This window comes from Neodiprion virginianus, chromosome 3 (genome assembly GCF_021901495.1).
Source record: "Neodiprion virginianus isolate iyNeoVirg1 chromosome 3, iyNeoVirg1.1, whole genome shotgun sequence".
Taxonomy (NCBI): Eukaryota; Metazoa; Arthropoda; class Insecta; order Hymenoptera; family Diprionidae; genus Neodiprion; species Neodiprion virginianus.
The window spans coordinates 28,681,629-28,707,364 of NC_060879.1; the positions used below are offsets into that span (position 1 = coordinate 28,681,629).

The window sequence follows — 25,736 nt, forward strand, 5'->3', positions numbered from 1 at the left end:
GACGACACTTTCTGAACATCCGACATCCAAACTTTGGTTTCGACCTTTAATACTATGTATGATGATGTATGATGTACGATGTATGATGTATGATGTATGATGATATGATATGACGTATAATGATTTCAGTTCTCACATTCCAGACAAGAAATACGCACTTTATCTTTCCTGCCAATTGCCGACTAAAGCGGCTTGGCCCTTCGATCGTCAGGCGTGGACCAAAGATTTATTCTTCAGTTAACTAGTCAGCTAACGAGTCGAAATGTTCTTTGCTCGGAAAATCACGAAAGAAATTCAACTTAACTACCTTAGACTTCTGACGGAAATTTCAACGATTTAAAAAAATGCTGGAATCAATTCTTTGATGCACTGTTCCGACGTAATTTTGCGAGAGAAATCGATTGGGCGCAGTCCCAATGCGCTGCGATCAACGCATCGAAAGCTACAGCCAAAAAACGAGAACCTGAGTTTTCGACATTTTTCAGTAGGTGCTTTTTTGCTCGCCATTTCTCTCCTTTTAGTCCCACGCTCTTTTTGCTGCGTTTTCTGAGTTCCTGAGGGTCAAATTAGTCAGGTAAGGGTCATTTGTAATATTAACCATTGCGAAGACTGTGGTACCGGGAAGGTGAATGCAGCCAGCATCGTGTCGAAATCGGCAACTCTCTGATGTTCTGCAACAAGTTCTCAACTTCACCCATCGACCATATGTCGATGACTCTACCGTTGTAACATCCCAGGGAGCGCAAGCGCACGACGATTTTCGGTCATCGCACCAAAGCCTATTAGGGCAACTGTCTTCATATTCTTCAGTCAACGTATAATATCATAAACATATTACAATACTAATCATAGCTTAAGATTAGTTTTTCTTTACCATCAAACGCACAAGAAAGAGCGTTCGACCAACAACAGAAATATTACGACGGAAATCCTTCGTTTTTTGGCTGTAACGTTTGATCAGTTGTGTCATCTTTTTTTAAATTGCTTTTATTTAATTGGTATAAAACTATTATGTATTATTTACATAGATGATTTAACCTATCTTAGCTACGTAATGGCATGACAGAACTGTCGTTGTCATGATAAAATCCAGAAGACCTGGTGATTATGAGTTGGATGCTTCGCAGCGTTCCTTAGGCGACCAATGGGCCCCAGAAATGCTTGCTTGGTTTCGTATGGTCTTCCGTGAGAAAGAAGTCTCTTCCTAGTCTCACAAACTCTTTGCGACTAAGCTTTCCGTCATCATTGGTGTCAATGTAGCTGAAACTTACCGCGGCGTTCTGGTAATAGTGGAAAAAACCTCAATTAGCTCAATGATATCATTATACATCAGTCCATTTTAAACAGGTGCAGGAAACCCGTTTGACACCAAACCGAGTGAACTATTGCTTGTTTTGAAAGATGCAACTCCGGCGAAAAACACACGTAATATTACATAGAAGGCATGCACATGGACTGTACAGTTCATCCTCCAACTCGTCGTTATACAAACTTCAATCTAACCGTTTCGAATTTTCATCAATAGTTACGAAATACGAGACACCGAATACTACTTACTTCACTGGTGAGACCCAAGCACTGGAAAAAGAGTTTGAACTCTTCAACCGAGATTTCGCCACTTTTGTCCTTGTCCACAGCCTGGAAAAATAATACATGAATGCTTAATCTATTGGCGATATTTTTATCCAACCACAGCATGAGAAATACTCCGGACAGTGTAGCGTAGCTATTCAACATAAATCTATGCGCACGTATATTACGGCTGATCGAGGATGGGCTTACCTTAAATAAATAAGGCAGGAAATTGTGACACTTGCGTTTGAGGGACTTATCATTGAGCACATGGTGCATTTCGTCCAGATACTTTTCAACGCCAACAAGATTGTAAGGGCTTATTTCACCCCACTGTTCCTCCCACATTTCCTGTAAAAACATACTTTTATTATGCTATAACCATTTAGTATTTAAAAACAAACAAGATATTCAAAAAAGGCTCACAAACAATATTCTCATTTTCAAAACAAAATGTCAATATCCGCAAAACAAGCATTGAGATTCGTCAAGGGCAAACCTTCTCTAACGTCACAAAAGTTAATGTATACCTAGATCTTATTTGAATAATCACCGGAACGACCGTGAGGAAGTTTTTTTCACCATATTTGCAGCAAATCAATATGGATTTTGAATTTTGTTTACCCTGTTTGCACAATATCTCAGTACGTGGTAAGGGATTAGGTGTTGGAGTCTGAAACAGGATTTTTTCGATGTAATCAACACCTCAGGTCTTGGACTAATGCCAAGGCTTCTCCAGAAGGTACAAGAAAGGTACAAGCTTATAAATTATACAACGAAGGTCGTACTTTGTTTCTGCAGTCTACGTGACTGTCCACGTCAGATTAAAATTGTTAGGATCATGAACTCGATCTTATAAAGCTATTCCAAATCTCAACAGTCAACATTTGAAATGCAAATTGCAGAAATCAAATAGATGGAATGGATAGATAGAGAAATATAGAATTAAATTAATGGGAATATAAATATTTTTGTAAATCTGGACACGGAAAAACTTTTCGTAACAAGAATTTCTATACTGGCTGGTAACTTTATGGATACCTCGTACATTTTGACGATATTTCTTGGTATAAATAAAAGATTCCAATATTTTGATACTGATAAATATTATAAATATACTAGGTTTTCCTATTCTTACCAAGAAATATCTTCAAAGTGTACAAGGTGTCCACAAATTACCAGTCAGTAGGGAAATTAATGTTGCGAGAAGTTTCTTCGTGGCCAAACGACACATACATGGGCAGGAGTTTACTCTTGAAATAGTTGAATATACCTTGGCTGTGATCCAGGAGTAAAATTTAAATTACTATTTCTAAATCTACATACTCTAGACTTATGTCCACGGAAAGACATGTAATTCACTTACACCGAGGACTTTCTGGAATTCTTTTTTGGCGTCCGGTCCGAGATGTCCCAGGTCAGCAAATCTTTCGCCTAGAAGCATGAAATCATCGTAGCTAATCACTCCGTCCTTGTTAACATCAAGGTGACTGTGAAGTGTGCGCATTTTTCGTCTCCAGAAAGCAGATTCACCCTGAAAACACAATTTCGCCAGTTAAGGAGGTCGAAGATAAGTTTCACAGTGCATCCGTTAACTTTATTTCGTTTTATTTGCCAATGTTTCGGTTTGAATTATTCACGCGATTGCAGATTTCAGATGCTAGAATTTATGTAGGTGAAGGCCACTCAGTGCTCGTACAAACTATAGGTATATTCAAAACATACAAGTATCTCATGGCCTTATGAAGCCGATAAACTGTCAACCGTTGTCGATAACCTCGTTCAAAACATATTGGACATTATATAGTAAATGGTTTAACTTTTGCCAAAGATCCCTCCAGGCGAGTGATTCCAGATAACGGTATGGAATAATTAGATAGAGTAATCGAAGCGCATTATATTACAACATGTTATAACAACACGCACGTAAATGTTGATACAAACATTGACAACAAATATCAGTACTGCAACTAATCCTAAAACTTACTTGCAATTATTTTGGTGTCTGATCGTGAAAAATGGGTTTTTTCGCAATTACCGAACTCAACAGATAACTGAAATTGGAAAATTGCAAATCTAGAAACCTTCCGAAGTCGAATGCTGTTTATAAAATATTGGCGATTTATTTTAGAGATTTTCAAATGGACGAAGCTAAGTCCATTGTAATTCTTGATACAAATACAATGACTACGTGTATAGGTAAAGAGTTGGTGTCCTTTGTTACCGCCGATATAGTGTCAGTATAAACATTTGATTATGGCTATCACAAAACGGAACTATTTTTCATTCATGTATTTAAATAAATGACTTTGCTACTGCATTCTCCACGCAACAGGCACCAAATTGAATTGATACGATAATGTATACTGGATACAAAGCAGTAAACTTGCGGCTTTTTAATCGCATGGCAAGAATGAAATACCGTCATGTCCTCTATATTGTAACGATTACAGTTTACGATGTTAAACGAGGTGGTAGGAGGCATGGTGGTGTCGATCATCCCTCGTTATTTAATATCCCACCATGAATATTCTATTATGATTATCATTATGATTATGATATTGAAGAAAAAGCTGTCTTTCATTTCTAGATAAATAGCTCGTTTTTATACGTATTAAAACGTATTCGAGTCGACCGAGTCGTCTAACGCATACGAAGAAGATTGTACGTAAAATATTAAAGGTAACAAAACTGAAATCGATGAAATGATCGAGAATAAATATCAGAACAACGACTCAAGACATCGAGGGTCAAACAGTGCAACTTGCCCAAGCGCATAGAAAATCCAATCTGACGCGTGTGACTGTTGCCGGAGTGTTTGATTACATATAACGTGTCGCTACCAGAGAGCGATATACTTTCAACGTTCAACTAACATTTGTACAGCCCTTGATAACTCACGGACATTTCAACGGTATTTTTAACACTAAGAAATAAATTCCTGCTAATTCGCTATGGCTATAATTTAACAAAATGTCCCACATAAAAAAAATTACTTATAGTAATCGATTTCCTGGCCCCCGCAAAAATCCGATTCCGTTTTAATCCGCCTACCCGCATATATTAATGTTGCGCATGCATATATATACAGCGATTTGTAGATGCCATGTTGGAGTGAACGCTGCGAGAAACCCGTTTCGTTAACCCGTACGCCTGCATCTAAGATTGAGTGTTAAAAACAGAGTTACTGGTAGTTGAAGGCCACTTTTGCTCAAGGGCCGCCATAAAAAACACAATAATATAAGGCCTCGTAGAAGGTCGTCACATGCGATAATGTAGATACATCGTTAACGGAAGTTCCACCGATAAATACCAAGCGAAGCACTTTATACACAACGGAATTGTCCAATCTTAATTGGATCTAGTTTCAAACACTTATGAGAAATATCATCTCGTTTCACCTAAATGCAGAGGATCGCAATCCCAAATCCTTTGCCTAATTTTACCCCTAAATACGTATTATGAAAAAAATTACTGTTGACGTACATTCGGTTGTTCCTTAATTTAATACGTATCCGAGATACGATTCAGTATATTTTTCGCATTTTCAAAAACGTTACAATTAATAATACCTGTAACTTCTGAGTCTTCGATTTAAAGGATGGAAAGAAAGAAAAAAGAATGAGGACAGTTCATTTGTGAAATCAACTGAAATATTCAAAAAAATTTGTTTTTTGTCCGCGAGAATGTTACAAAAACGTAAACCTTTTGGAAAATTGTGTATTTTCGAAAGTGCAGATAACTAAAATATTCGTATCTCCAACAGATTTGATCAGATTGAAAGAATCCTGAAACATTTTAACGCTTACTTTCACAATATTCTTAGGGAGATAGCTTTGAATAAGATACATGGATATTGTAGGTGACGTCTCACAAAATATGCCTACTTTACCGGTACAACGTTTGTAATGAAACATTGATTTTTAAGAACAAAAAATTGATAAAAATTAAATATTTACCCGATCGCGTTCCGAGTCTGAATCGTTATCGGAATCGCTATCACTTTCATAATCGATAGATGTTGAAGGTCGCGTGTGAATCTTCTTACTATAGAACCTCCTCGTCAACTGAGGCATCTGGAAAAGAGGAAAATCAAGATGAAATTGGTATTTAATATTAATGCATCTAACGAATACGAACTCGAACATGCAACGATTCCAGTTTCAGTCACAAGGAGTTTCGGATAGATAATAAACCGGTCTTCTCTCCGCAGCTCAAGTGAAAGCGTCACATTTCGTAAGTTTGGAAGCCTGCATACTTTGCGGCTATCTGTTGAATTTAATACTTATGCCCACGTGCCTTCAGCTTGTGTAAAATTCTCACGATTTTTGAAAAAGCCGCTTCACAAAAAGCAGAATAGTCGACTGAACGATCTGTGTACTATGTTAATAATAGCTTTACCGCACGTTATACGAGATATACATCGGCGATAGCAGAGATAAAAAATTGTTGCATGTTACATTATCCTCTATTATAATCATTTTTAAAAACACCATCGTTAATTAAAATTTACCAGTCGGCGATAGTGTGTTTGCCATTGCAGGTCACGCTGACGCCATGCTGCCGCGGCCGGCGTGAACGGCTCAAGGCTTACAGTAGTTCGTTAACCCGTTAGACAGATGCAGGACAGGCATATTTAGACAAAGCAAATGCAGCAGCTCTACTGTCTAAGAACTTCGTCAATTAAAATCTGTACGTATTAAATACCATACAAGTACAGTATAACGGTACGGCCGCGTAGTCAATCGTATTGCTTCTAAAAATAACTAACATTCGAAAGATAATGACAGCATTAATTAATCGACCTACTTATTAACGCCGCGTGAATTACGCAAAGCAAGTCTCAAGTAAAAACAGACGTGCGACTTTGAGTTGTGACCATAAATTCCACCTCTGGACTGCTTTGATTCTCAAGTCATACCTGCTAAATAAATTTCAAATGGAATATTGAACGATGTAAATTTTCCGAGGACGTACACGCATACACGTTTAAGGATTTTATGGAACATTGACAGTTGCCTTGGCATTTTTTGAAGAGGCCGGTCGGTTAGTTTTCAATTTGCAAAGGGTCGCAGAGATAATAAGTTTTGCCACGAGTCTTGGTCCCAAACCGTCCTACAACTTAAAAATTGTTACGATCGCAACTCGAATTTTTCTAGCTAAATTCTATATCATAGAAAAGTCCTAACCGCCTTAACCTTTCCTGCCTCTGACGGCCTGGAGTTAACACCAGATATACATTTTACTGGAAAGGGCGAGGGACTTGGATGCACTATTATCAGGCTCAGATGAGCGGCAGCTGTTTATGCGACACTGATGAGCCAATGACGAAGGGAATACCTTCAAATGAACCGCTGCGATGACTACTTCCTTGTCTATATACTGACGACTGGTCAGAACTTTCGATGTATATATTGATGGTTTAAAAAAATGTTCGAAGTACTTCCAAGGCAATGACAAAGTATGAGCCATCTTCGTACGTATATTTAAAACCCTGAGCTGAAAAAATTGACATCTTTTTTTCAAACGGATTGGTAAGTCGCAACGTGGATATAGAGGATTAAAAGGCAGAATGGCAAATGCATTGTACTGTATCAGAAAACATTATTGGTACGTGATATGGTTATTCTTCAGAAGAGGCAGGATGTAAACAAAGTCTGACTCAAGTGTGGGACGTACGGCCCAAATCTCACGTAGCCACGCCGCGATAACGAAAAGATCAGAGAGCAGTGTGACGCAAAAGCGTAAATAAACAATGATGCCGGTCCGTCGCCAGGTCACTAACCTACGATGCATTTTTATTTCACGTAAGCAGCAGGTGAAGATTTCAGCCTGGTGCGCGAAAATTAATGCAGAAAGAAACGCTGCGTTGGATACATAATATCTAATCTTTATTCATTTCATGATGATTTAGGTCACAGGATTCAAACGAATATGATAAGTATGAATGTACGTAAATTCTCTGATGCAAATAAGTTTTTTCAAATAATTGATAACTTCAGAAACTCGAATATTGGGTTTATATTCACGAGTGAATGTTATTGCGATGACAATATATCAGCAATAACATAAGTAACTCAATAGTAACACTTCGAAAATTGGGATGGCAGAAAAGGAATGTTTGTTACATGCGTGATCCGTTGAATGATGATTTTCTCACCCACGAATTTGTATACTGCATGTTTTCTCATAATACATATCTCAGAATCGTAACAATTATATTTAATATATATATATATATATCGAAAAGTTCACTACATTTGCCCTGTAAATAGTGGGGGCGGGGGGACGCGTTGATACAATGACCTGCATTCGACAACTCGTGCGCGTGCACAAATGGATTGTGATAAGCGTAGGTGCGTGGAAATTGAATTCACTTCAGCTTAACACCTTGTAGGAATTAAAAAATGTTAATAAGGTAATACAAATGTAACGAGCTGAATGAATCCGTAGAATTATCTTGGCGAGTGCATTGCGATTGCATGCGAAGCTTCGGTAATTGTCTGTCGACATTATAATTATATATATATTTAATAATACTGTTTAGAATAATGTTTTCAAGTGATGGGACATGTATTGCAATAATTTTAAAGCTTATTCATTTTATGGCACGCCACTGGGTACAATTTTCGATGGAACAAATGATTACTGACCTGTGGCTGTTCCATTAAATTAATGGATGGCTTTCGAGCTCCTATGAATGCTGTAGACATTGCAGATGTCACTGTATTTTCCAAAACACCCCGTGCCATTGCAAGTCGCAGACTTGCCCTCAAGAATACGGCAGTTGCCATTGTTGCATTAACGTTTGAATAATTACTACAACAATCTGCTTATCTTGTATCGAATAAAGTTTCGTATGAGACGATTGAAACGATCGTTTACTTTGAACTAAACCTTCGCTCGATGGCGTTCCTCTTTTTGTAGGGACGACGAGCCACCCCCCTTGTGCGCATGCGCCTTGAGTCCGATGGTCGTCTTTGCCTTCCTTTCTCTCTATAGTTTTATTTGTATTCAAGTCCGTAATACGAACGCGACGAAGCCATGCAGGCACTCAAGTGCGCCAAACGGGAGTTATCGTTGTTTATTTTCTTCGTGAAGATAATATACATATAATGCCCTTTATCTTCCACGCTTCGATTGGACATTGGAAAGCACGTTCAATTCGCTCGTCTATCGAAGGTCGAATTTGACACTAATAATGAAGACTGTGAACTCAAATAAGATGTGTAATTAGAAAATTGAACAAAACGCATTCTCAATAAAGAAACTGCGTCATGAAAAATGAGAAATACGTGCGGAACAAGACTAGATACTTGTTTACCATAGAACTGCGCTTACGTGCTCATTCGCATGTCCTAGACCAAGTTTTAGCATCGATCAGCACAAAGAGTGTAAACAAATAAGTACCGATTATCTATAATAATAAGTTGAGCAGTGGACGTATCATGCATTAATATTAATACCTCGAAAGTATACTATGCAAGCTATTAATTTACTGAATTCATTCGAATTCATTGAATTGTTTGGGATTCTAGTATATAAACAATGTGTATCACACTTGCACGAAATTGCAATCATTCTGTGTATATTCGCGGAATATGCCCTAATTTTAAAGTTCGATAAATATATCAATGTAGATAGTGAAGTTAGTTTCGAATGGATAGATTGTAGTATTGTTCAACACGCGATGCGTTTGAATTTAAATAACAAGTTTGGCGACAATGTTAGATTTTAGGAATTCTTTTATCAAATTACTTGAACCGTGAAAATACTCATTATAATGCATCAGCAATATACATATCTGAAATCGTGCAAAATATGGTTTTCAACGTTAAAACTTTGAAATCTTCATATTTTAATATCCTTACCGCACTACATAGCAACGTCGGAAAAGGCTCGTTTGGACAGCATCTGACAGAACACCAAAAAAATCGAAAGCTCTATTGAACACGAGATTAATTGGACATAGATATTTATTGAACACAGCCCGATTGGACACCGAGAATTGAAACGATTTCAAAAGTCCGGTTGAACATAGCAAAATTGGAAACCAGAGATTGGAAACCAACGATTTTGGACGCAGCTGAATTACAAACGAACAGTGGATAAACTCCGACGGACCAAGAAATGAAATAAATATTCAAACACTCAATTTTTACCATGTTTAAACCCTCTACTCTGACTGACCCAACTAGTGATAAATAGAGAAATTATTGGACCGTCTTAAATTATTCTTTTATTTATTTATTTTTTTTTTTCTGTGATCAACTAAAAAATTATGAAAAGCGTCCAATATTCAATAATGAACAAGGTAAGAATTGATAATGACCAAGTTACCATTCAAACTGAAAATCACGAACAACTGACTTCAAGTCCAATTCGACATAAGTGCACCTTTCGCGTGCGCTACACGCTTTGATTGTATTCGTGAATTGAATTTTATTTGACCTTACTCAAACTTTGAAAAGTTTCAACAAATTTGACAATATTAGTATAAATGCGACCTTATATTGATATAACATGTTTGGTTCGTTTCAAGTAGTACGTAAATAAATACGCATGGACTTTCGAAATGGATATATTACAAATATTAAGAAATCTCATGTAACGTAAAAAAATTTGTGTGTAAATTTATAGAAATACAAATGATTTTTGAAAAATAACGTTGACTGCGTGTGCAAAATTCGTTTATACTTTGTATTACAGATTAAACAAAACGAGATTAATTTTTTGATAGCAGAAAAGATATGTTGACTCTGATTTTTGATATTTGTAATACATTTCCATTTTATAATTCAGGATTAAAATTCAGGAGAAACTTGAAATTGTTAGTGCTACGAATTTTCACTAAATTTCAACTGAGAACCCAGATTCGAAATAAAACTACAGTACAGACTCTTTCATTGCTTCGAAATTTGAAGGAACCGGATTTGCATTATAAATAATGTTTATTGAGATATTGTACTTGATAACCAAATGTCAAGATGTATTGAAATATGTCCATTTTACAAACATGACAAATATTGAAAACAATATTGTACATATAACATAATATAACACAAATCGAACTATAGTGATCGCTATCAAGAAAATGATAATATAAAGATATCGTAAATTATTTTATACATGGCATTCTGCCAAAAGCAGCTATTTGTGTAAAAATTAACGCGATTTTAATTACTAATGTATACATCAAAATGATACTTATATGCGTGATACACATACCGTTAAATATATCTAGATTTCACCAAATCAGACACGGTTTTGGTGTATAACCAATTTAAATTAAATATACAATTTCTTATCTTATGACTACTAGTCTCCAGCATATTCATGATTTTTAAATCTTTTAAAACAATCGGTATTGGTTTATTGTTCGTAAATATATGCATTATGCAGAAATTCTAACTTTTCTTATATTCAATCCTCTCCACTTTGACCTCGTCTCCAACAAGCTGATAAACGTACGTTACCACAGTTGAGCTTTGAATATCCATGAGCACAAATGATGGGATAACTGACCTAAAACCAGTTTAAAAAAATAACGTAAGGCGCGGAAAACTAAGGTGAAGACTATACAATGATGGATTTTCAATATACGAAGAACTCACGTGTCCAAAGGATTGTACGCCCCAGTTGCAGATCCAGGATTGATGTAAAACTTATTTTCATGCTCATAAGCTTCAAATTTATGTGTGTGGCCAGATATCAATATATCAACATCTAATTGCCTCTGAATAAGAGCCAACGATTCCGGATCTCCCCATGGCACAACCTGATGCCCATGCGAGAGGCCGATTCTAAATTGTCCAACAGTAACAACTTTTTGTTCTGGGTAATTAAGGTTCTGCACGTATTAAAAAGTTATACACATATGAGATAATCTGTACATTATTCTAATATAGAATAACTACTCAAGCTTCATAATAAATTTCTCCGACTTCTTGAGGATTTGCACTAGGAAAAGTTCTATTCTTAATTTTCACTTGAACTATAGGTCATTAATAAAACATCGTACAAAGGTGTAACAAACTCTAATCTTATTCAAACAATTATTTGATACTCGCCTCATCAAAATCTCCTCTGACCACATGAACATCACTTGCCAAAGTTTTGAGATAATCGTAGGATTCCTTGGTACAAAGATTTCCGGTACACAATATGTGTTGTATTCTGCCTGGTACTAAAAGTTTTTTAAACTTACTAGGCAGGCTGCTGCATCTGTGCGGAATGTGTAAATCTCCCAAAACTAATACAAGCTGTATAAATACAAGAGTGATTATTACTAGTGAAAACAGTTGATTTGAGGTTAGAGCACTCCAAACTCTCGTTATTCAATTAAGCATTATTAGAGTAACGCTGCGTTGCTCACCATGGTTGATCAGTTGATAGCTTTACGGTTGCTTAGTGTTTTATTACTTTCTTCCGTGACAATAATTAGTAACTCGATTAAATGTCAGAGGTGGTGTCGGAAGTGGGAGTGACAACTGACAGTACAAGATTCAAGAAAAACCCACCATGTGGGGCTGGTGGTTTGAGGTAAAAGCTAAGGTTTAGTTTTGCTGGAGCAGCGTCGTTGCGCGATTAGCAAAATAAAGGCCTGTGGTTGGTTTGAGATACGGAAATGCCCTTTACCATTTTTATTTTATTATCTAGAACCAATGATGGGGCTTTAGTTTGCCTGTCGCTATATCAAAATTTCAACTTGAAAACTTGATTCAATGAAATAGTGAATAAGATCCTATTTGGATTTTCGTGTCTCTCGCATCTCGCTGGCGGTGTTTGAAAACAAATGTGTTTACGGCGCGGGAAGAGGTCTTTGACTTTGATCTGATTCCATAAGTATTATTAGTTTTTAATTCGGCGTAAGATTTCTTGACAGCCGACAATTGTCATCTGAGAATCTCGTATAGCGTAATAATAACTCTTTCACAATGAAATGCGTCGTGCCGGGTGCTAACGTCAAAGGTATATCTACATCCGTATTTCTCGTTAAGGTTATGTAAACGCGTACACTCAAGAAATTTTCAATTCTATAATGTATATAGTTTTACTATAATCTACTAATTCGCATTCACGTTTCAAGACTCTATCCTGCTTTGTTTACCCTTACTAGCCTATTCAAGAATCATTGTAAATTATTCATACTGGCTCCTGATGTAAGAGAATAAACCGATTGTTTGAAAATATATTTATTGCAATCTATGATTCTTCATAGTTTTAGCAAAGGCCATTCATTCGTTGGCCAAAATTGGGGATGAAATGTACATCAAGCCGCAAGATGCAGGAATATCATTCCAAACTGTAAACATGGCTAGATCAGCATACGCTAGTTTCACATTCTCGGAAAGTTACTTTTCGTATTACACTTACGGTAATTTGGAGCAAGATGATGCTTTGAGGTGTCAAGTTACCATGCGCGTGAGTTATTCAACAACTTAATATTAATTTTAGATAATCTTGTGTTACATTTTACCTAAATTAAACAGACAGACACTTCTAACTATCTTCGCCAATGATGTTATTTTGTAGATATATCCTTTCAGCCCCTGATTTAAAAAAAAATATGCAGTTTAAAAAGTGGTATATCTTGCTGTAAAAGAAAAAACTGCTGTGAAAAAATTACGTTTTCATTAAATTCCTATCTAATTACCATTGTTGCAGAACATAATCTATAAAAATATTCTTAAATCTATTCCTAGAAATACATGAATTATATATAGTCCTTGCAATGTTCTTTATTAAGTGATATTTAATCAAGACACACCGATTCTCCGACAATATATACACATGTAAATTTTTTTGCTTTATTGATCTACACACACTGAACGATCGAATATACTACTGCAATGTATTATTTGTTGATAATAAATCATATGCAGTCTGCAATGGCTGTTTTTAAAGCACCAGGTACCTTGGACCGGCAAGTGGAAACCTGCCAAATAAATTTGGAAGCCAATAGCTGTAAACTTGTTTTTGTTCTGAAGTATAGAAATGGCATTACAAAAACGCATTTTCTACCAATTATCGATTGCCAAATTTTACAGGTAAATTAAATCACCTGTTATAAACCCATTGACACTCATGTATTAATTTTTTTATGACTTCAATTTTATCTAGGATCATAATAAATCCTATTACAATTTGAAAATTGACAAAGTTTGTTCCTCCAGCTCAACGAGAACACAAAAATGCAGTTTTCGTAAGAATATTAATTTTTTCAGGCAGCTTTTTCCTCTCAATCATCACCCAATCAACTAACTGCACAGCACAAAGTTTTATCTGATGCAATGCAAAACTTCCAGCAACTAGGTCTTATCGAAATAACTTTAGAAGTAACTCCACAGAAAGTATTGCTCAGGAACTATGTTGACGATACTTCAGGTATACAATTCACTTACTGCATTCCAAAGAAGTATCACATGTTACTAACTCGCAACATGATCTTATTATCATTAAATTAATGGCCATCTACTGCTACAGATTTGTCAAAAGTTACCAGAACACAGTTAGCACTTGGAGTTGGCGAATTTGAGGAACACAAAATTGGAAAAGATACTGCAATAACGTTTTGTGTAAAAGAATTTAAAGCTCTTCTAAGCTTTGCAGAAGCAGTGTCCTTGCCAGTTAGCATACACTTTGAAGCAGCAGGAAAGTAAGAAGTGAAAATGTATTGTTAATGATTACTGTCCCAAGTTACATAAAATAATGTTGGTACCGCCAATTGTAAAAAGATTTTGTGATGATATACTACGAAAATTTCAGTTATGCATACTGCCTACAGGTTGTTCTTTTTTATTCCAGACCAGTGATATTCATAATGAAAAGTTTGACATTCGAATCAAGTATAGTTTTGTCTACATTAAACCCTGAAGGAGATAATCGATCAGAAGCTTCGACGATTCGCAGTCGAGAACAAACAATGCTTAAAAAAGCAGCTGCCAGCAAACGGATACCTAGAAAAACTAATGCATCTGCTAATCGCAAGCTAAGGAATCAACCAAAAAATGTTAGAGCAAGATACAATACATCTGCTTCTTCACCTATGGAAGTTACGAATATGAAAGTGAAGAAAAACTACGAAGCGCACCAAGAAGATTTAATGAACACTGACTCAAATGAGGAGTGTTTACTTTCAACTGTCGGCAAAAAATCAGTCAGTTCAGATATTGCTTATGAAACAAAAGTTCGTCTAAGTACATCAGCCATCATAGAAAATCGCAGTCGAATACCAACTGATTCCATGCCAGTTTCAAATTCGAAATCCTCCGCTAAATCAATTTTTTCCACTATAATAAATGATGCAGCGAGGTCAGAAACTAACTCTGCAGAAACTGTCAATGAAGATCTTGTTCCCAATTCACCACCAAAACCTTCTAGTAAAAAAGCAAAGACCATTTTCAGAAAATGCTTTCAAACAACATTCGATCCAAGAATGCTTCCAGGACATGATATTGTTTTAGCTGAGGATACTGACGACAGTGATTGATACTACTGAGATTTCTCTTTGTACTTCGCAAATAAATGAAACATTGGTTACTATATATCACAAAATCTACTGTAACTGCTGGCATACTGTAATTGTAAGTATATCGCAGAGCAGAAAATGTCCAATAGGAGATGACAATACGACACATGGCTTCATGTATCTAACAGAGAAGCGAATTAAAATACATAAATGGCTGTCAACTAATTGCTATGACCGTATGTCTTCTAAAGATATCAATATTAAAGTATTTTCCTGGAAGAAGTTTAGAAAATCTCATTGACAACAATTTCACATGATAGTTTTTCCAATAGTAAACTTTCTTCATTTTTTGCTAGGTCCAATGTTATAAGTGTGTACATTAGTTCAACACATTCATTTGAGATTCAAAATAATTGTTGAAAATATCAAATATATATTATAATTGTTTGATTGAATTTGTAGCTACAAAATATTTGCTACCGAATAAATTTAATATTTAAACAAATATTTTTCATTTATATTAACTTGGATTTTCACCAGCACAAAACACAACAAATTTGAAAAACAACAAAAACTCTGTAAAGAAACAATATCATTTACATTGCAAAATCAGGGTTTCAATATATTTACGGGTATTCACGAACATGATATCGCCAGGCATATACTCTTCAACCAGCAACAAGAATTTAACACTCCAATTACCATATCCTTCAGGTCACTTTGATATCACCAATATCAATCAAGAATAATGTTGTTAGCCTGGAAGGAATTTGATCAATAGATTATACTGATTATTTGTGTGACCCAAACATGAAGAAGCTTTGAATTACATACCGACAGAAATTGTTTAAAGACTCTCGGAGACCATCCAGGCATGTTCTCTAGGTCCCTAATAGTTTCCAACTTCCCATTTAGTTTCCTATAAATAATATATTTACTTTTCTTTAATGCTCGAGCTTTTACACTTATGCAGTCAAAGACTACTGTGAATTATACCTGTATTGATCCAGCATCATTGCTGTTTTGGGTCCAATACGGGCGAGCGACTCCAATTCCTTTGGCGAGCCCTGGTTAAGCAATTTCAAAATGTCACTGTTATGAGTACTTTGAACTTCTGTGAGTGAACTATTCATAACCCGATTCTCTTCGCTGACTGTCGTTAATTGTGTTTCCGTTTCAACATCGGTATCTTCCGTTTTACTTTCGTAATTGATTTTACTGCTATTACCAGCTAGCTTTAACTTATTGTGACGAAGCCTTCTATCAGATGTTTTTGCATCAATATTACTGGTCATCTTGTGTTTCGAGAGATTTTTTACTTTATATTTTCTGCGGCTTAGCTTGTTGGACACCTCATCTGCAGATTCATCAGAGTCTTTGTTTTTTGAAAAATTGATTTTTTTTTTCGCACTAAAGATTATAGACTTTCGGCGACGTTGAATTCGCTTTGCTTGCTGGTTATTTTTGGTATCATTTTCTGTTTCTGAATTTTCATAATGGGTTGCTTCATTTACACCAGATGTATTGTGATTACCAGACGAATGAGACTTGTTTGCATTAGATTTTTTCTCAGCTGTTTTTAAGATTTTTCTCACAGTAGAATGACTTGTATTTCCCAATCTTTCGCTTGACATATCAGATTCCTCGTCTTGGGTATTCAGTGAATCCAATTTTCTTTTGCTGCCAAATACAGTTTTTTTCCACTGGTTATCAATTCGCTGAGTTTCTTCATCCGTTTTAGCAGCACTGTCTGTCTCAAAATTATTATTTAATAGTATTTTCTCTTCATTTGTAGACATACCATTATCACGAGAAAAATCAGTTCCAGCCAGATTTGACTCTTTCTTGTGAATTTCAGGATCCATTCTCACAATAATATAAACCGATTATGTATGATAATTACGAAAATTTATTCAATATGATATATAATATGATTATATGATATGATATTAACTACCATTATCGGCATATCTATATAAATCATATAGTTTTCATTCAAATTCCGCAAACACGGTTCACTAATTGTTACAGGTAAGCATCTAACTCACAGCCAAGAAATACCGTGTTGACAAGTTTCAGTATTGGATACTACTGAGAGTAAAGCTAGAATTAATCACAATAACAGTGTGGTTCTCAACATACCAGCTAAACAGCTACACATACTGTTTATTATTGATCTTATAATGAGAACCACGAATTCCTAGAACCGTGACAAGAGACATTTTTTAACAAAATGTACGGGGTCAAACGTACGTAAACACTATGTTACTATACATATATTTCTTCTATTGCCCACTTCTAAATTCTACAGTTGCGTATACCAGTTCAAGTTTAAATCTTGCGCAACCGGCCTGAAAATTAAAATTTCAACAAGTTTCCTCATTCAATTTCACTCGTCGTTATCGTGTCTCTTATTTATAACATACCAATGTGTAAATATCCCGCAAGACGGATTAAAAAGCAAGAAATTTTTTCTCTAACAATAAATTGAAAGTTTTCCAGTGTTCTCAATAAAACCGGTTAAAGACCAGTACTGTTGAATTCAAATTTTACTAATTCATGAGTTGAATAGCGTGATTTTAACTGACTAATGACTAATTTTGAAAAAAGCCTTACTGAAACAACATATCGAAAGTTTGTAAATACTTTCTTTGAAGTGACTACGATTTTTTATCACAGACTTATGCAAAGAAAAACGGAGCTTATGAAATAAGTATAAAAACGATGGTAGTTAAAATTTTCAAGTAAGTAATTGAGTATATTATATATTTTTTTGATATTGCGCATAAGCAGACATAAAATCGTCGAAAAATGCCACCTTTGTTCAGCGAGCATACGAAATACTATTCCAGAAACACGTTATTTGCCTGAAACAATTAAGGCAAATAATTAATACATGTTGTACACATACAATACAATTATTGAACTGATGTATTGCAAAACTATAGGATACACAAGAATCTCGATTTTAGAAAACGTATTTCTTGGTGCTGTGCTACTGAGAATGGTCAGGCATAGAACCAACAGCTCCATACATAAAAAAAATACATCTCAACATTTCGCACACAAGCAGCAACATTTTGAATATACGGTTGAAAAAGGAGGTCTAAACGAATTTGATTGTGAATACTTTGGCCTCGAGTTGCTGTCAGAATCGAGGCTTGAGTTTATTGGATTTCAGTATTACAACTTACCGCAAAAAATCTGTCACGAACTTTTTTAGTCCAAATGGGGATGTTCTCTAAGTCTTTCAGAGATCTGAAGTTTCCATGTATCAATCTGGAATTATGCAATTGTTTGTGGTTATATTTGTTTAACATAGTATATCAAGTGTCCTTTGAACTTGTATATTTTTCATCAGTATATCTATGCCTATCCAATGCTAACTAAAATAGATGATCAAGATTTGAGGTAACCCACTTTTGAAGCTAAAAGTCCTGAAAATCGCATTTACAGTCACAAATGCGCTTCAAATAGTTAAAACAAAATTGTTATTACCTGTATTGATATATTGTTATCGCTGTTTTGCATCCAATTAGCGGCAAGGCTGTCAGTTGTTCTGCAGTACTGGTATTTAATATTCTTAAAATGTTCTTACTATGTGCCATTCGCTTATACTTCAATTCTTTTGTTTCATTTTGAGCATTGTCAGAATGGTCATTGTTTGAACGTTCATCATTCGATTCCTGTGAGTCTGGATCTTGCTTCAACATCGATTGTAAGTAGTTTTCAGCAAATTTCATCATTTTTCTTGAACTGGGACAATTAATTTGTTGACGTTCTAAGATTGTACCAGCATCATGTAGTTCTGTATTTGAGGGTGCAAAAAAATCAGTTGTTATAACAGCATTCATCCTTTTTATCATGTTTCCTCGTTGGTGATATATTCCGACTTTTCCCTGATCACCACCTGTCACATTCTGTAAAATCGAATAATATTGAAGGTTTAGCATTTTCTGTCTTCAGAAATTGACTTGTAAAAATTTATTTTCCGAGGTGAGCTAATTTTTTTACTGAAGCTTGATGAACAGATTGTGGTTGCATTGGTAAAATGGGACTGAGTAATTCAAGATCAAAAACTGGGCATTCATATTGCATTTCTGCAGATATCTGCAAAATAAGAAACAACTTATTTTCCTACACACGTACACTTTAATGCATATAAATTTCTCACCTCGGTTTTCAGTGTTGGTAGGTGCAGTTTTGCATTAGTTTCATCTACTGGGGAGCTGCAAAAAGTAATCACTCATTGATGAATTCCTATATTAAAAACTGAATCTGTACATAAAAAAATTGATATTAATAATTCACTATCTGTATAACATTGGGATAGCAACAATTTGCGATTGCGTAGTGATGTGAATGTATCGTAGATACATCAATAAACATATACCTTGAACAACTATCTCCTTGAAGTGTGTCACATTGATATTGTTTAGGTGTGGTCGAGTTTGTGCTTACGCTAGTGTCATATTCACTTTCAGTTTGTAGTTCGCCAATAGAGACTGTCGAAGCTAACGAATGTAGAGGCTCGACAGAAGTCAATCCCGGTTGTTCATCTTTTACAGGCATATCCGTGGGCTTCAATGGCGTTACATTTTCTTTAGAATCCTGTTTCATTTCAGCTCGATAAAAATTTTCGTCAGTCTTTTTGAGAATTACACTACATATTTTCATCTTGTAGTTTGATGATGCTGCTGACACGGAATCTTCTGCAGGATCCAAAATCAGGACGGTGCTTTCAGCTGGTGATAATAATGTAGAAAGTTGTCGAGTCGTGTCTTCCAGCCGATTAGTAAATTTGGTACACAAAGTAGTACCGTTCATTTGCAGAGGGTGTATTTCTAAATTCTTCGTACGTTCAGCAAAGTGTAGTGCCTTCATAGTATTATTGTAATCAGACGGATGAGTAGTCATGCAAGCTACCAAAGATATAAGGCTCTTGCTATCTACAAAACCTGCAAGGAAATCGATTTGAAATAAAAAAACATAATTACACATAGAGATATGATTTGGCCAATCAAACAGGATAAACACAAGTTGAAAAATTGAAAAATGTGTTTTGAACCATAGAATATGTGCAAACGAAGTAGGGTGCAGCAACAAAGTTTGGTAGTAAAATAAAATTGTTCAGGTATGCAATTAATAATCACCTTTCAAAACTGATGTCAATGTACTGTTATTGTGGACTGTTGAAACTGAACCCCTAACTTCTGGAATTGATGTAATCACTCTATTTAATATTGAAAAACTTTTATTGACATGACCTTTTTTAACAAATGCTGGATTATTCTCAGCTTCCATTTGGTCAAGAATTTCTGATCCTGCTAGATCTACTAGATTTAATTTTGATTCTAGTAATGTTTCCCTGCAACATGAGTTTTATATAATTCACTTAGAACATGTGTTAAATATAAGTCATGTAAAAAACCTACAGTTGTACAAGAAAGAGTGGTCAAATAGATTAATCATAGATTTTAGATTGCCACATTACTTACTATCCAAGAACTTAATATAATTATATTTGGATTTTTACAGTTATTACAAATACCAATATGAGGAGTAAATATAGATATCATTTGATTATTTACCCATCTGGAATCTTTAGATGAAGTGTCACGATTGTGTGTGATTGCGGATCATTCAATGGCAACAGGTGTTCTTGCTTCAATTCAAGAGCTGCTTTAATTAGTTGAAATCCTTCTTCTTTTGTTTTGATATTTTGAACTTTTGGATTTATTGCTACGTGTTTATGCATCTCAAGTGCAATCCCCATATTCAGTAGATCATGAGGTTCTTCATCTAATATCTCTATTATTGACATCGAAACTTCAATTGCATTCTGCTCGAAGACGTGCTTTATACATCGCTGTATCAAACCAGTGGTGTGCCAACTATTCAGCTATACAAAAATTTGAGTACAAGTCTTATACAGTAGACTATATAATCACAAGTTATACATATCTTAAGAAAACATGGGTATTGTTTTGGATAATGTTTTCAGTGAGTTGAAAAAAGTTGCAAGAGGCTGAATGTAATATGACTCTTTCTTTAGGTTTTACTTTCTAATTGTAAAAATTCAAATTGAGTCGTGCTGGAAACCAATGCTAAATAGTAATGATCACTCATTTGAATTCAATCTGTGTTTACAAAAAATGTGAAACTGTAAATTACAAAACAATGTTCTTTTTGCTTTTGTTCAATATTTTCTTGTTCGTAATACTGACAAAGGCATATATTAATATATCAATATTTTTGAGTCAGCCCATGTTTCAAAATAAAAAAGTACTTCACTAACATTTCAGGCCAACAAAACTTAATTGTCAATTGAATGTATGGTTTCCAAGTTTAATTAACAGAAGTTTATGGTGAAATTTCTCTTTATGCAGAGATAATCATGCTTTTTATTTTTCAAATACAATGTGAAAAAGCCATCCGGAGCTTAAACATCCAGTTTCAAATATTCTTAAAAATTTTCCATAAAAATCTATGGTCTAAAGTTTGGAGCTTGTTTAAGAATAAAGATCCAGCGAACTTGTATTAAAATCTTTATTTATCGTGTCAGGAGACCAAATTTAAAATTTAATAGCATATGTACTCTACCAAAAGTTATGGTTAGTATTTTTTGGTACTTGAAAGTGGTTTGTGTCACACTGTAATCTCAGTTGGACTGTGAAATATGTTCTCGCATATAGTGGCAAAAAAATGATGTAGTGAAAAATTGGATCACTTAAGCTCACAGTCAGTATTAAACACAAAAGAGTTATTAAACTTTTATGTAAGTACAATAAATTATTACCAGTGGGAGTAGAGTTCCCATTGTATAAGATTTCCCACTTCCAGTTTGACCATATGCCAAAATTATAGAACTGTAGCCCTGGAGTGTTTTCTCAACCACGGAATATGCAACTGCCTTATAAACACGTTCCTGTGATGCATTCCCCCATTTGATATGATCGAAAGTGAATAACTCGCCATTAATTTTTAACGCTCTAGAGTCTTCTGCCACTTTGGATATAACTGACTTATAAACTGAGCTGGGTTTGCACGGTTTGATGCGTACAGTGACTTGTACGTTGGAACATTTCTTCTTAGATGATGATGCCATAACTGTTGCAACTTTCAGATGTACTTTATAGTCAACTAAAATTAGGAAAATAGAATTCGTTGCAGAGTCGTTGACGGAAAAATATTTTGTTTACGTTTTACACGTGAGCTCTATTACAAATAAAAATTCATTATAAGGGTTCGGTGCTACTTGGTTTCTGTATGCTTTTCTCTTCCGGACGAAATAAAGCGAGTTCAGAAAACTTGCGTCAGGTATGAGGAAAAGATAGGCCGTATTTTAAAAACGAACGTTAAAACGTTAACTTTATCGTTAGAACGTTAAGTTTGTTAAGACACCGGTGAATCGTGTATATTTTACCCTTGAAATATGTAACTCGACAGTATTGTGGAACCACCGCTATATCAAAGAGATTTCGAATCAATCTGGACTCGCTGCAAGTCTGGATAAGTTCCGCGTAATTGGACGGATCTTACGTTTTGCGTCCTTCTTATATGTGAGTTCCGACTTAAAACTGTGATCTAAAACAAATGACGCGTCGTAAGGATCATTGAAAGCGACGTTTGATTATAGGTATGTATGTATTCATTCGCTCAAGTTGAAAACTTCAGGCTACACCGCGCCACGAATTGTGGAAATTTGCGCTGTAAAATTGCTTTTACTGGCGACTTCCGATCTATCCGGCAATCCGATTGGCTTTGGACGGGCCAAAACGAGCGAATGGAGCGTCCCGACGTTGCGTTTGCGCAGCCGAAACTGATATATAATCAGTGGCAGCTGAGTTTTTTGGCCCTAAAACAGGTCGTCTGCTACGGCGTGCGATATAGTACAGTTAAATCATTGGCTGCATTGCTGGAACTTTGTAAGCAAGATTCTAGTTACGAATAATAGCAAAAGCGTCAGGTATGGCTTTGAAGATAACCGCGTTAACCAGCGTTGGTCTCGGAGGATGGTACGCGGGCCAGCTTTTTGAGAAATGGAAACACGTTCAAAAAGATCGCGACTGTCAGACGAGTCTTCTCTCGGAGTTTAGCATTGAGAGAATGCCAGGACTTCCAATATTTGGAACAGTCTCAGCAGCAACTCCTATAGGATCGAACAATAATGATTCACATTTAACGAGCCTTTCAACGTCAACTTCAAGGACTTCGCAGGTATGTTATTCAAATTATAATTTATAAATTATTTCCCAACTCAATTCGCAACTAGAACATCAACTCAACTTTGGTCTATCTTTCATTTTTATCCTTGTTTGCACTGTAATTAGCTTCAGGCAACGTACAAAATTACGTGTTAAATCCGTATCATTTTCACTACTAATAGATAATGAGGTTTGGTTTCCCTGGTCTTGATCATGTCAGATCGTATGATGATTTTGTACTGTCATATGACAGACGTAACAGAATTGCCCATTGGGTGTTCGAGCATCTTTCGAAGGATAATGTGAAGTCCAATGGAGACGTCGACAGGTCCCAATGTGAATTCAAACCTGATACAACCATACATCCATTTTTCAGGTAAAGTATGCAGTTCATCTCATTGTCAAATATGCATGAGGTTAAAGTTAGTAACGTTACTGTAACAATGCACGTTAAGGAAAACTTGTTACTCGGCACCTTTGTGATTGTCTGAAATTTAGTGAATCGTAATAAACAAAACATACTCATATATTAGAAAGCCAACTCCGTGAAAATCATTTAAAAATTACGGAATAATCTTTACCTTGATGTTTCGGTATGGTAATGATAGTAAATTTAGGCTCATAAATATTTTAAGCAATTGCAAAGTAGTCGTAAGAAAATTTGATTGTGTATTAAATTCCCTCTGCTTTTTCATGCTAGGTCAGACAATAAAGATTATAAATACAGTGGTTATGATCGTGGACATTTAGCAGCAGCTGGTAACCACAAAGCACATCAAAAACATATTGAACAGACATTTTTCCTGTCAAATATAGCACCACAAGTAGGGGTAGGTTTCAACAGAGATGCTTGGAATAAACTGGAAAAATATGTGAGAAAGATGACTGAAATTTACACAGATGTGTATGTTTGTACAGGGCCCTTGTTTCTTCCTAAGTAAGTAGATGTACAAGTTTGCAAGTGGTATGAGAATTTATCCTTTGATGTCATTTAGGACTTAAATATAAGATTTTCATAAGAATTGCTAAATGAAAATATCCTAGTTTCTGATACTTGGGTTTGGGCCTTTCACTTTATAGATGCACCATACTTCTTTATTCATTATCGTTATAACGACATTCAATAATTATACGTATATTAACAGAAAAGAAGTTGATGGGAAAAAATATATAAAATACGAGGTGATTGGCACAAATCATGTGGCTGTACCTACGCACTTTTACAAAGTAATCGTGGGGCAAACTAAAGATTGCAGATTAGAAATGGAAGCCTTTGTGATGCCAAATGCTCCAATAGACAGCACGGCACCATTGGCAAATTTTCAGGTATACCGTGGGTCGAAATAGCCTCTGTTCAGAACAAATAAGTGTAATAAAGTTTTCCAGCATATTTCATTCAATTCATAAATCAACCTATTCAGACACAATAAAATATAAAACTAATTTTATGGGATATTATTTAATTCTTTGTCTGATGTATGATATTGTTTAAACACTTATTTGTAAGGATTTAAATATAAACCTCTCATTCACTATTTCCCCTTTGTATGACAGGGTTCAAAATACATTGAATAAGATTCTATACTAAAGCACCTAATATTCGTATCACAGGTACCACCGGAAAGTGTCGAACGAGCTGCAGGCCTTTTATTCTTTGACAAAATATCACGCGATAAATTATCCAAGATAAATGGAAAACGTGTTGGATGGACGTAATGTTTAATCACTATAACAGGAAGTAAATGAATTATACACATACAGAGCCTTTTCCCTAACTCTAAACAGAGGGAATGCAGTAGAAGCCTGCTCAATCAAATCTTCATGCACAACAAAAATATTATGCGGCTTGCTGCGGTTTGTTACACCTTGTGTATAATTCTTTTACATAGCTTCAAGGAAACAGCACTCTACATATATTTTACTTCTGTTGACTACATCTATAGATTTCTTTTATTTTGTTGAAATTGTAAATACTTAAATACCCTTCCAGTCGGAGCTATAGGTTTGAATTACCGAGAGCAAAACACATTGTTGAGTTTCTTAAAAAAACTAAAAACAATAATATAATCTCACATTATGTGTTATGTAAATGATATTTTATTTTCAAATTCGTAACCAAATAATAGCTCCTACTGATGCATCATAATCCATAATGGTGCTGAAATATACCTAAGGCCTGATTGTACCATGGCAAATTAAAGTTGAGCTGAATTTCAAGTGCTACTTGAGCACGAATGCGGTTCTAGAAATGGTTAAAAATGAAGTTAAGATCCACTTTAATTTCAAATAACAGAGCAATCGGGTCTTATATGTAGATACTGTATAGTTTTGTTCTAGTCTTCCGTGTATTGCAATGTAAATATTACCGTATCAGGAGCTGAAAAAATAAACAAATAAATATTTTCAAATAACTTGCGTATTTCGTCTCTCTTCACTTGTCCATCTCCCAATAATTTAATATCAACGAATTTCAGAGTCACATGGGG

General features: G+C 35.3%; 5 protein-coding genes across 6 annotated transcripts; 2 read left to right on the forward strand and 3 right to left on the reverse strand.

Annotated features, from left to right (window-relative positions):
• Positions 1 to 979: 979 nt before the first annotated feature.
• On the reverse strand, positions 980 to 8,483 carry LOC124299770 (sarcoplasmic calcium-binding protein). 2 transcript variants are annotated; one of them, XM_046753125.1, is made up of 7 exons: positions 8,226 to 8,483; positions 5,532 to 5,648; positions 5,145 to 5,159; positions 2,939 to 3,106; positions 1,783 to 1,923; positions 1,558 to 1,638; positions 980 to 1,280 (listed from the first exon to the last, which is right to left on the reverse strand). In XM_046753125.1, exons 1-7 carry the CDS (start codon positions 8,364 to 8,366, stop codon positions 1,134 to 1,136), a joined length of 810 nt encoding a protein of 269 aa, XP_046609081.1. In that variant the 5' UTR covers positions 8,367 to 8,483; the 3' UTR covers positions 980 to 1,133. The 2 variants fall into 2 exon arrangements, with proteins under 2 accessions (XP_046609081.1, XP_046609082.1); XM_046753126.1 differs by lacking the exon at positions 5,145 to 5,159 and having other exon boundaries at positions 8,226 to 8,482.
• A 1,514-nt stretch (positions 8,484 to 9,997) lies between these two features.
• Positions 9,998 to 12,099, reverse strand: LOC124299777 (vacuolar protein sorting-associated protein 29). The gene is made up of 4 exons (XM_046753135.1): positions 11,948 to 12,099; positions 11,643 to 11,834; positions 11,187 to 11,422; positions 9,998 to 11,097 (listed from the first exon to the last, which is right to left on the reverse strand). The coding sequence occupies exons 1-4, from the start codon at positions 11,948 to 11,950 to the stop codon at positions 10,980 to 10,982; spliced, it is 549 nt and encodes a 182-aa protein (XP_046609091.1). The 5' UTR covers positions 11,951 to 12,099; the 3' UTR covers positions 9,998 to 10,979.
• Positions 12,100 to 12,114: 15 nt separating this feature from the next.
• On the forward strand, positions 12,115 to 15,428 carry LOC124299755 (cell cycle checkpoint control protein RAD9A). The gene is made up of 6 exons (XM_046753096.1): positions 12,115 to 12,543; positions 12,794 to 12,996; positions 13,458 to 13,622; positions 13,800 to 13,959; positions 14,059 to 14,230; positions 14,380 to 15,428. Exons 1-6 carry the CDS (start codon positions 12,510 to 12,512, stop codon positions 15,062 to 15,064), a joined length of 1,419 nt encoding a protein of 472 aa, XP_046609052.1. The 5' UTR covers positions 12,115 to 12,509; the 3' UTR covers positions 15,065 to 15,428.
• Positions 15,429 to 15,660: 232 nt separating this feature from the next.
• Positions 15,661 to 21,964, reverse strand: LOC124299744 (kinesin-like protein Nod). The gene is made up of 11 exons (XM_046753078.1): positions 21,843 to 21,964; positions 20,635 to 20,945; positions 20,197 to 20,411; positions 19,437 to 20,001; positions 19,218 to 19,272; positions 19,058 to 19,153; positions 18,542 to 18,963; positions 18,238 to 18,322; positions 16,040 to 17,910; positions 15,878 to 15,962; positions 15,661 to 15,802 (listed from the first exon to the last, which is right to left on the reverse strand). The coding sequence occupies exons 1-9, from the start codon at positions 21,861 to 21,863 to the stop codon at positions 17,887 to 17,889; spliced, it is 1,794 nt and encodes a 597-aa protein (XP_046609034.1). The 5' UTR covers positions 21,864 to 21,964; the 3' UTR covers positions 15,661 to 15,802; positions 15,878 to 15,962; positions 16,040 to 17,886.
• A 928-nt stretch (positions 21,965 to 22,892) lies between these two features.
• Positions 22,893 to 25,072, forward strand: LOC124299766 (endonuclease G, mitochondrial). The gene is made up of 5 exons (XM_046753118.1): positions 22,893 to 23,263; positions 23,433 to 23,626; positions 23,951 to 24,187; positions 24,396 to 24,576; positions 24,862 to 25,072. The coding sequence occupies exons 1-5, from the start codon at positions 23,015 to 23,017 to the stop codon at positions 24,964 to 24,966; spliced, it is 966 nt and encodes a 321-aa protein (XP_046609074.1). The 5' UTR covers positions 22,893 to 23,014; the 3' UTR covers positions 24,967 to 25,072.
• Positions 25,073 to 25,736: the final 664 nt, after the last annotated feature.

What these genes read in the sequence shown, in the direction of transcription:
- LOC124299770 (XM_046753125.1), bottom strand. Translation starts at nt 8,366, where the DNA reads ATGGCAACTGCCGTATTCTTGAGGGCAAGTCTGCGACTTGCAATGGCA. An exon ending in ATTTAATGGAACAGCCACAG is followed by an intron (nt 5,649 to 8,225) that starts GTCAGTAATCAT and finishes CCTCTTTTCCAG; the next exon opens with ATGCCTCAGTTGACGAGGAG. An exon ending in TCCTGCCTTATTTATTTAAG is followed by an intron (nt 1,639 to 1,782) that starts GTAAGCCCATCC and finishes TTATTTTTCCAG; the next exon opens with GCTGTGGACAAGGACAAAAG.
- LOC124299777 (XM_046753135.1), bottom strand. An exon ending in TCAGAGGAGATTTTGATGAG is followed by an intron (nt 11,423 to 11,642) that starts GCGAGTATCAAA and finishes TAATACGTGCAG; the next exon opens with AACCTTAATTACCCAGAACA. An exon ending in GCGTACAATCCTTTGGACAC is followed by an intron (nt 11,098 to 11,186) that starts GTGAGTTCTTCG and finishes AACTGGTTTTAG; the next exon opens with GTCAGTTATCCCATCATTTG.
- LOC124299755 (XM_046753096.1), top strand. Translation starts at nt 12,510, where the DNA reads ATGAAATGCGTCGTGCCGGGTGCTAACGTCAAAG. An exon ending in GGTGTCAAGTTACCATGCGC is followed by an intron (nt 12,997 to 13,457) that starts GTGAGTTATTCA and finishes AATCATATGCAG; the next exon opens with TCTGCAATGGCTGTTTTTAA. An exon ending in CACTTTGAAGCAGCAGGAAA is followed by an intron (nt 14,231 to 14,379) that starts GTAAGAAGTGAA and finishes TTTTTATTCCAG; the next exon opens with ACCAGTGATATTCATAATGA.
- LOC124299744 (XM_046753078.1), bottom strand. Translation starts at nt 21,863, where the DNA reads ATGGGAACTCTACTCCCACTG. An exon ending in CATCTAAAGATTCCAGATGG is followed by an intron (nt 20,412 to 20,634) that starts GTAAATAATCAA and finishes CTCATGTTGCAG; the next exon opens with GGAAACATTACTAGAATCAA. An exon ending in ATTGACATCAGTTTTGAAAG is followed by an intron (nt 20,002 to 20,196) that starts GTGATTATTAAT and finishes ATTTCCTTGCAG; the next exon opens with GTTTTGTAGATAGCAAGAGC.
- LOC124299766 (XM_046753118.1), top strand. Translation starts at nt 23,015, where the DNA reads ATGGCTTTGAAGATAACCGCGTTAACCAGCGTTGGTCTCGGAGGATGG. An exon ending in ACCATACATCCATTTTTCAG is followed by an intron (nt 23,627 to 23,950) that starts GTAAAGTATGCA and finishes TTTTCATGCTAG; the next exon opens with GTCAGACAATAAAGATTATA. An exon ending in GGGCCCTTGTTTCTTCCTAA is followed by an intron (nt 24,188 to 24,395) that starts GTAAGTAGATGT and finishes GTATATTAACAG; the next exon opens with AAAAGAAGTTGATGGGAAAA.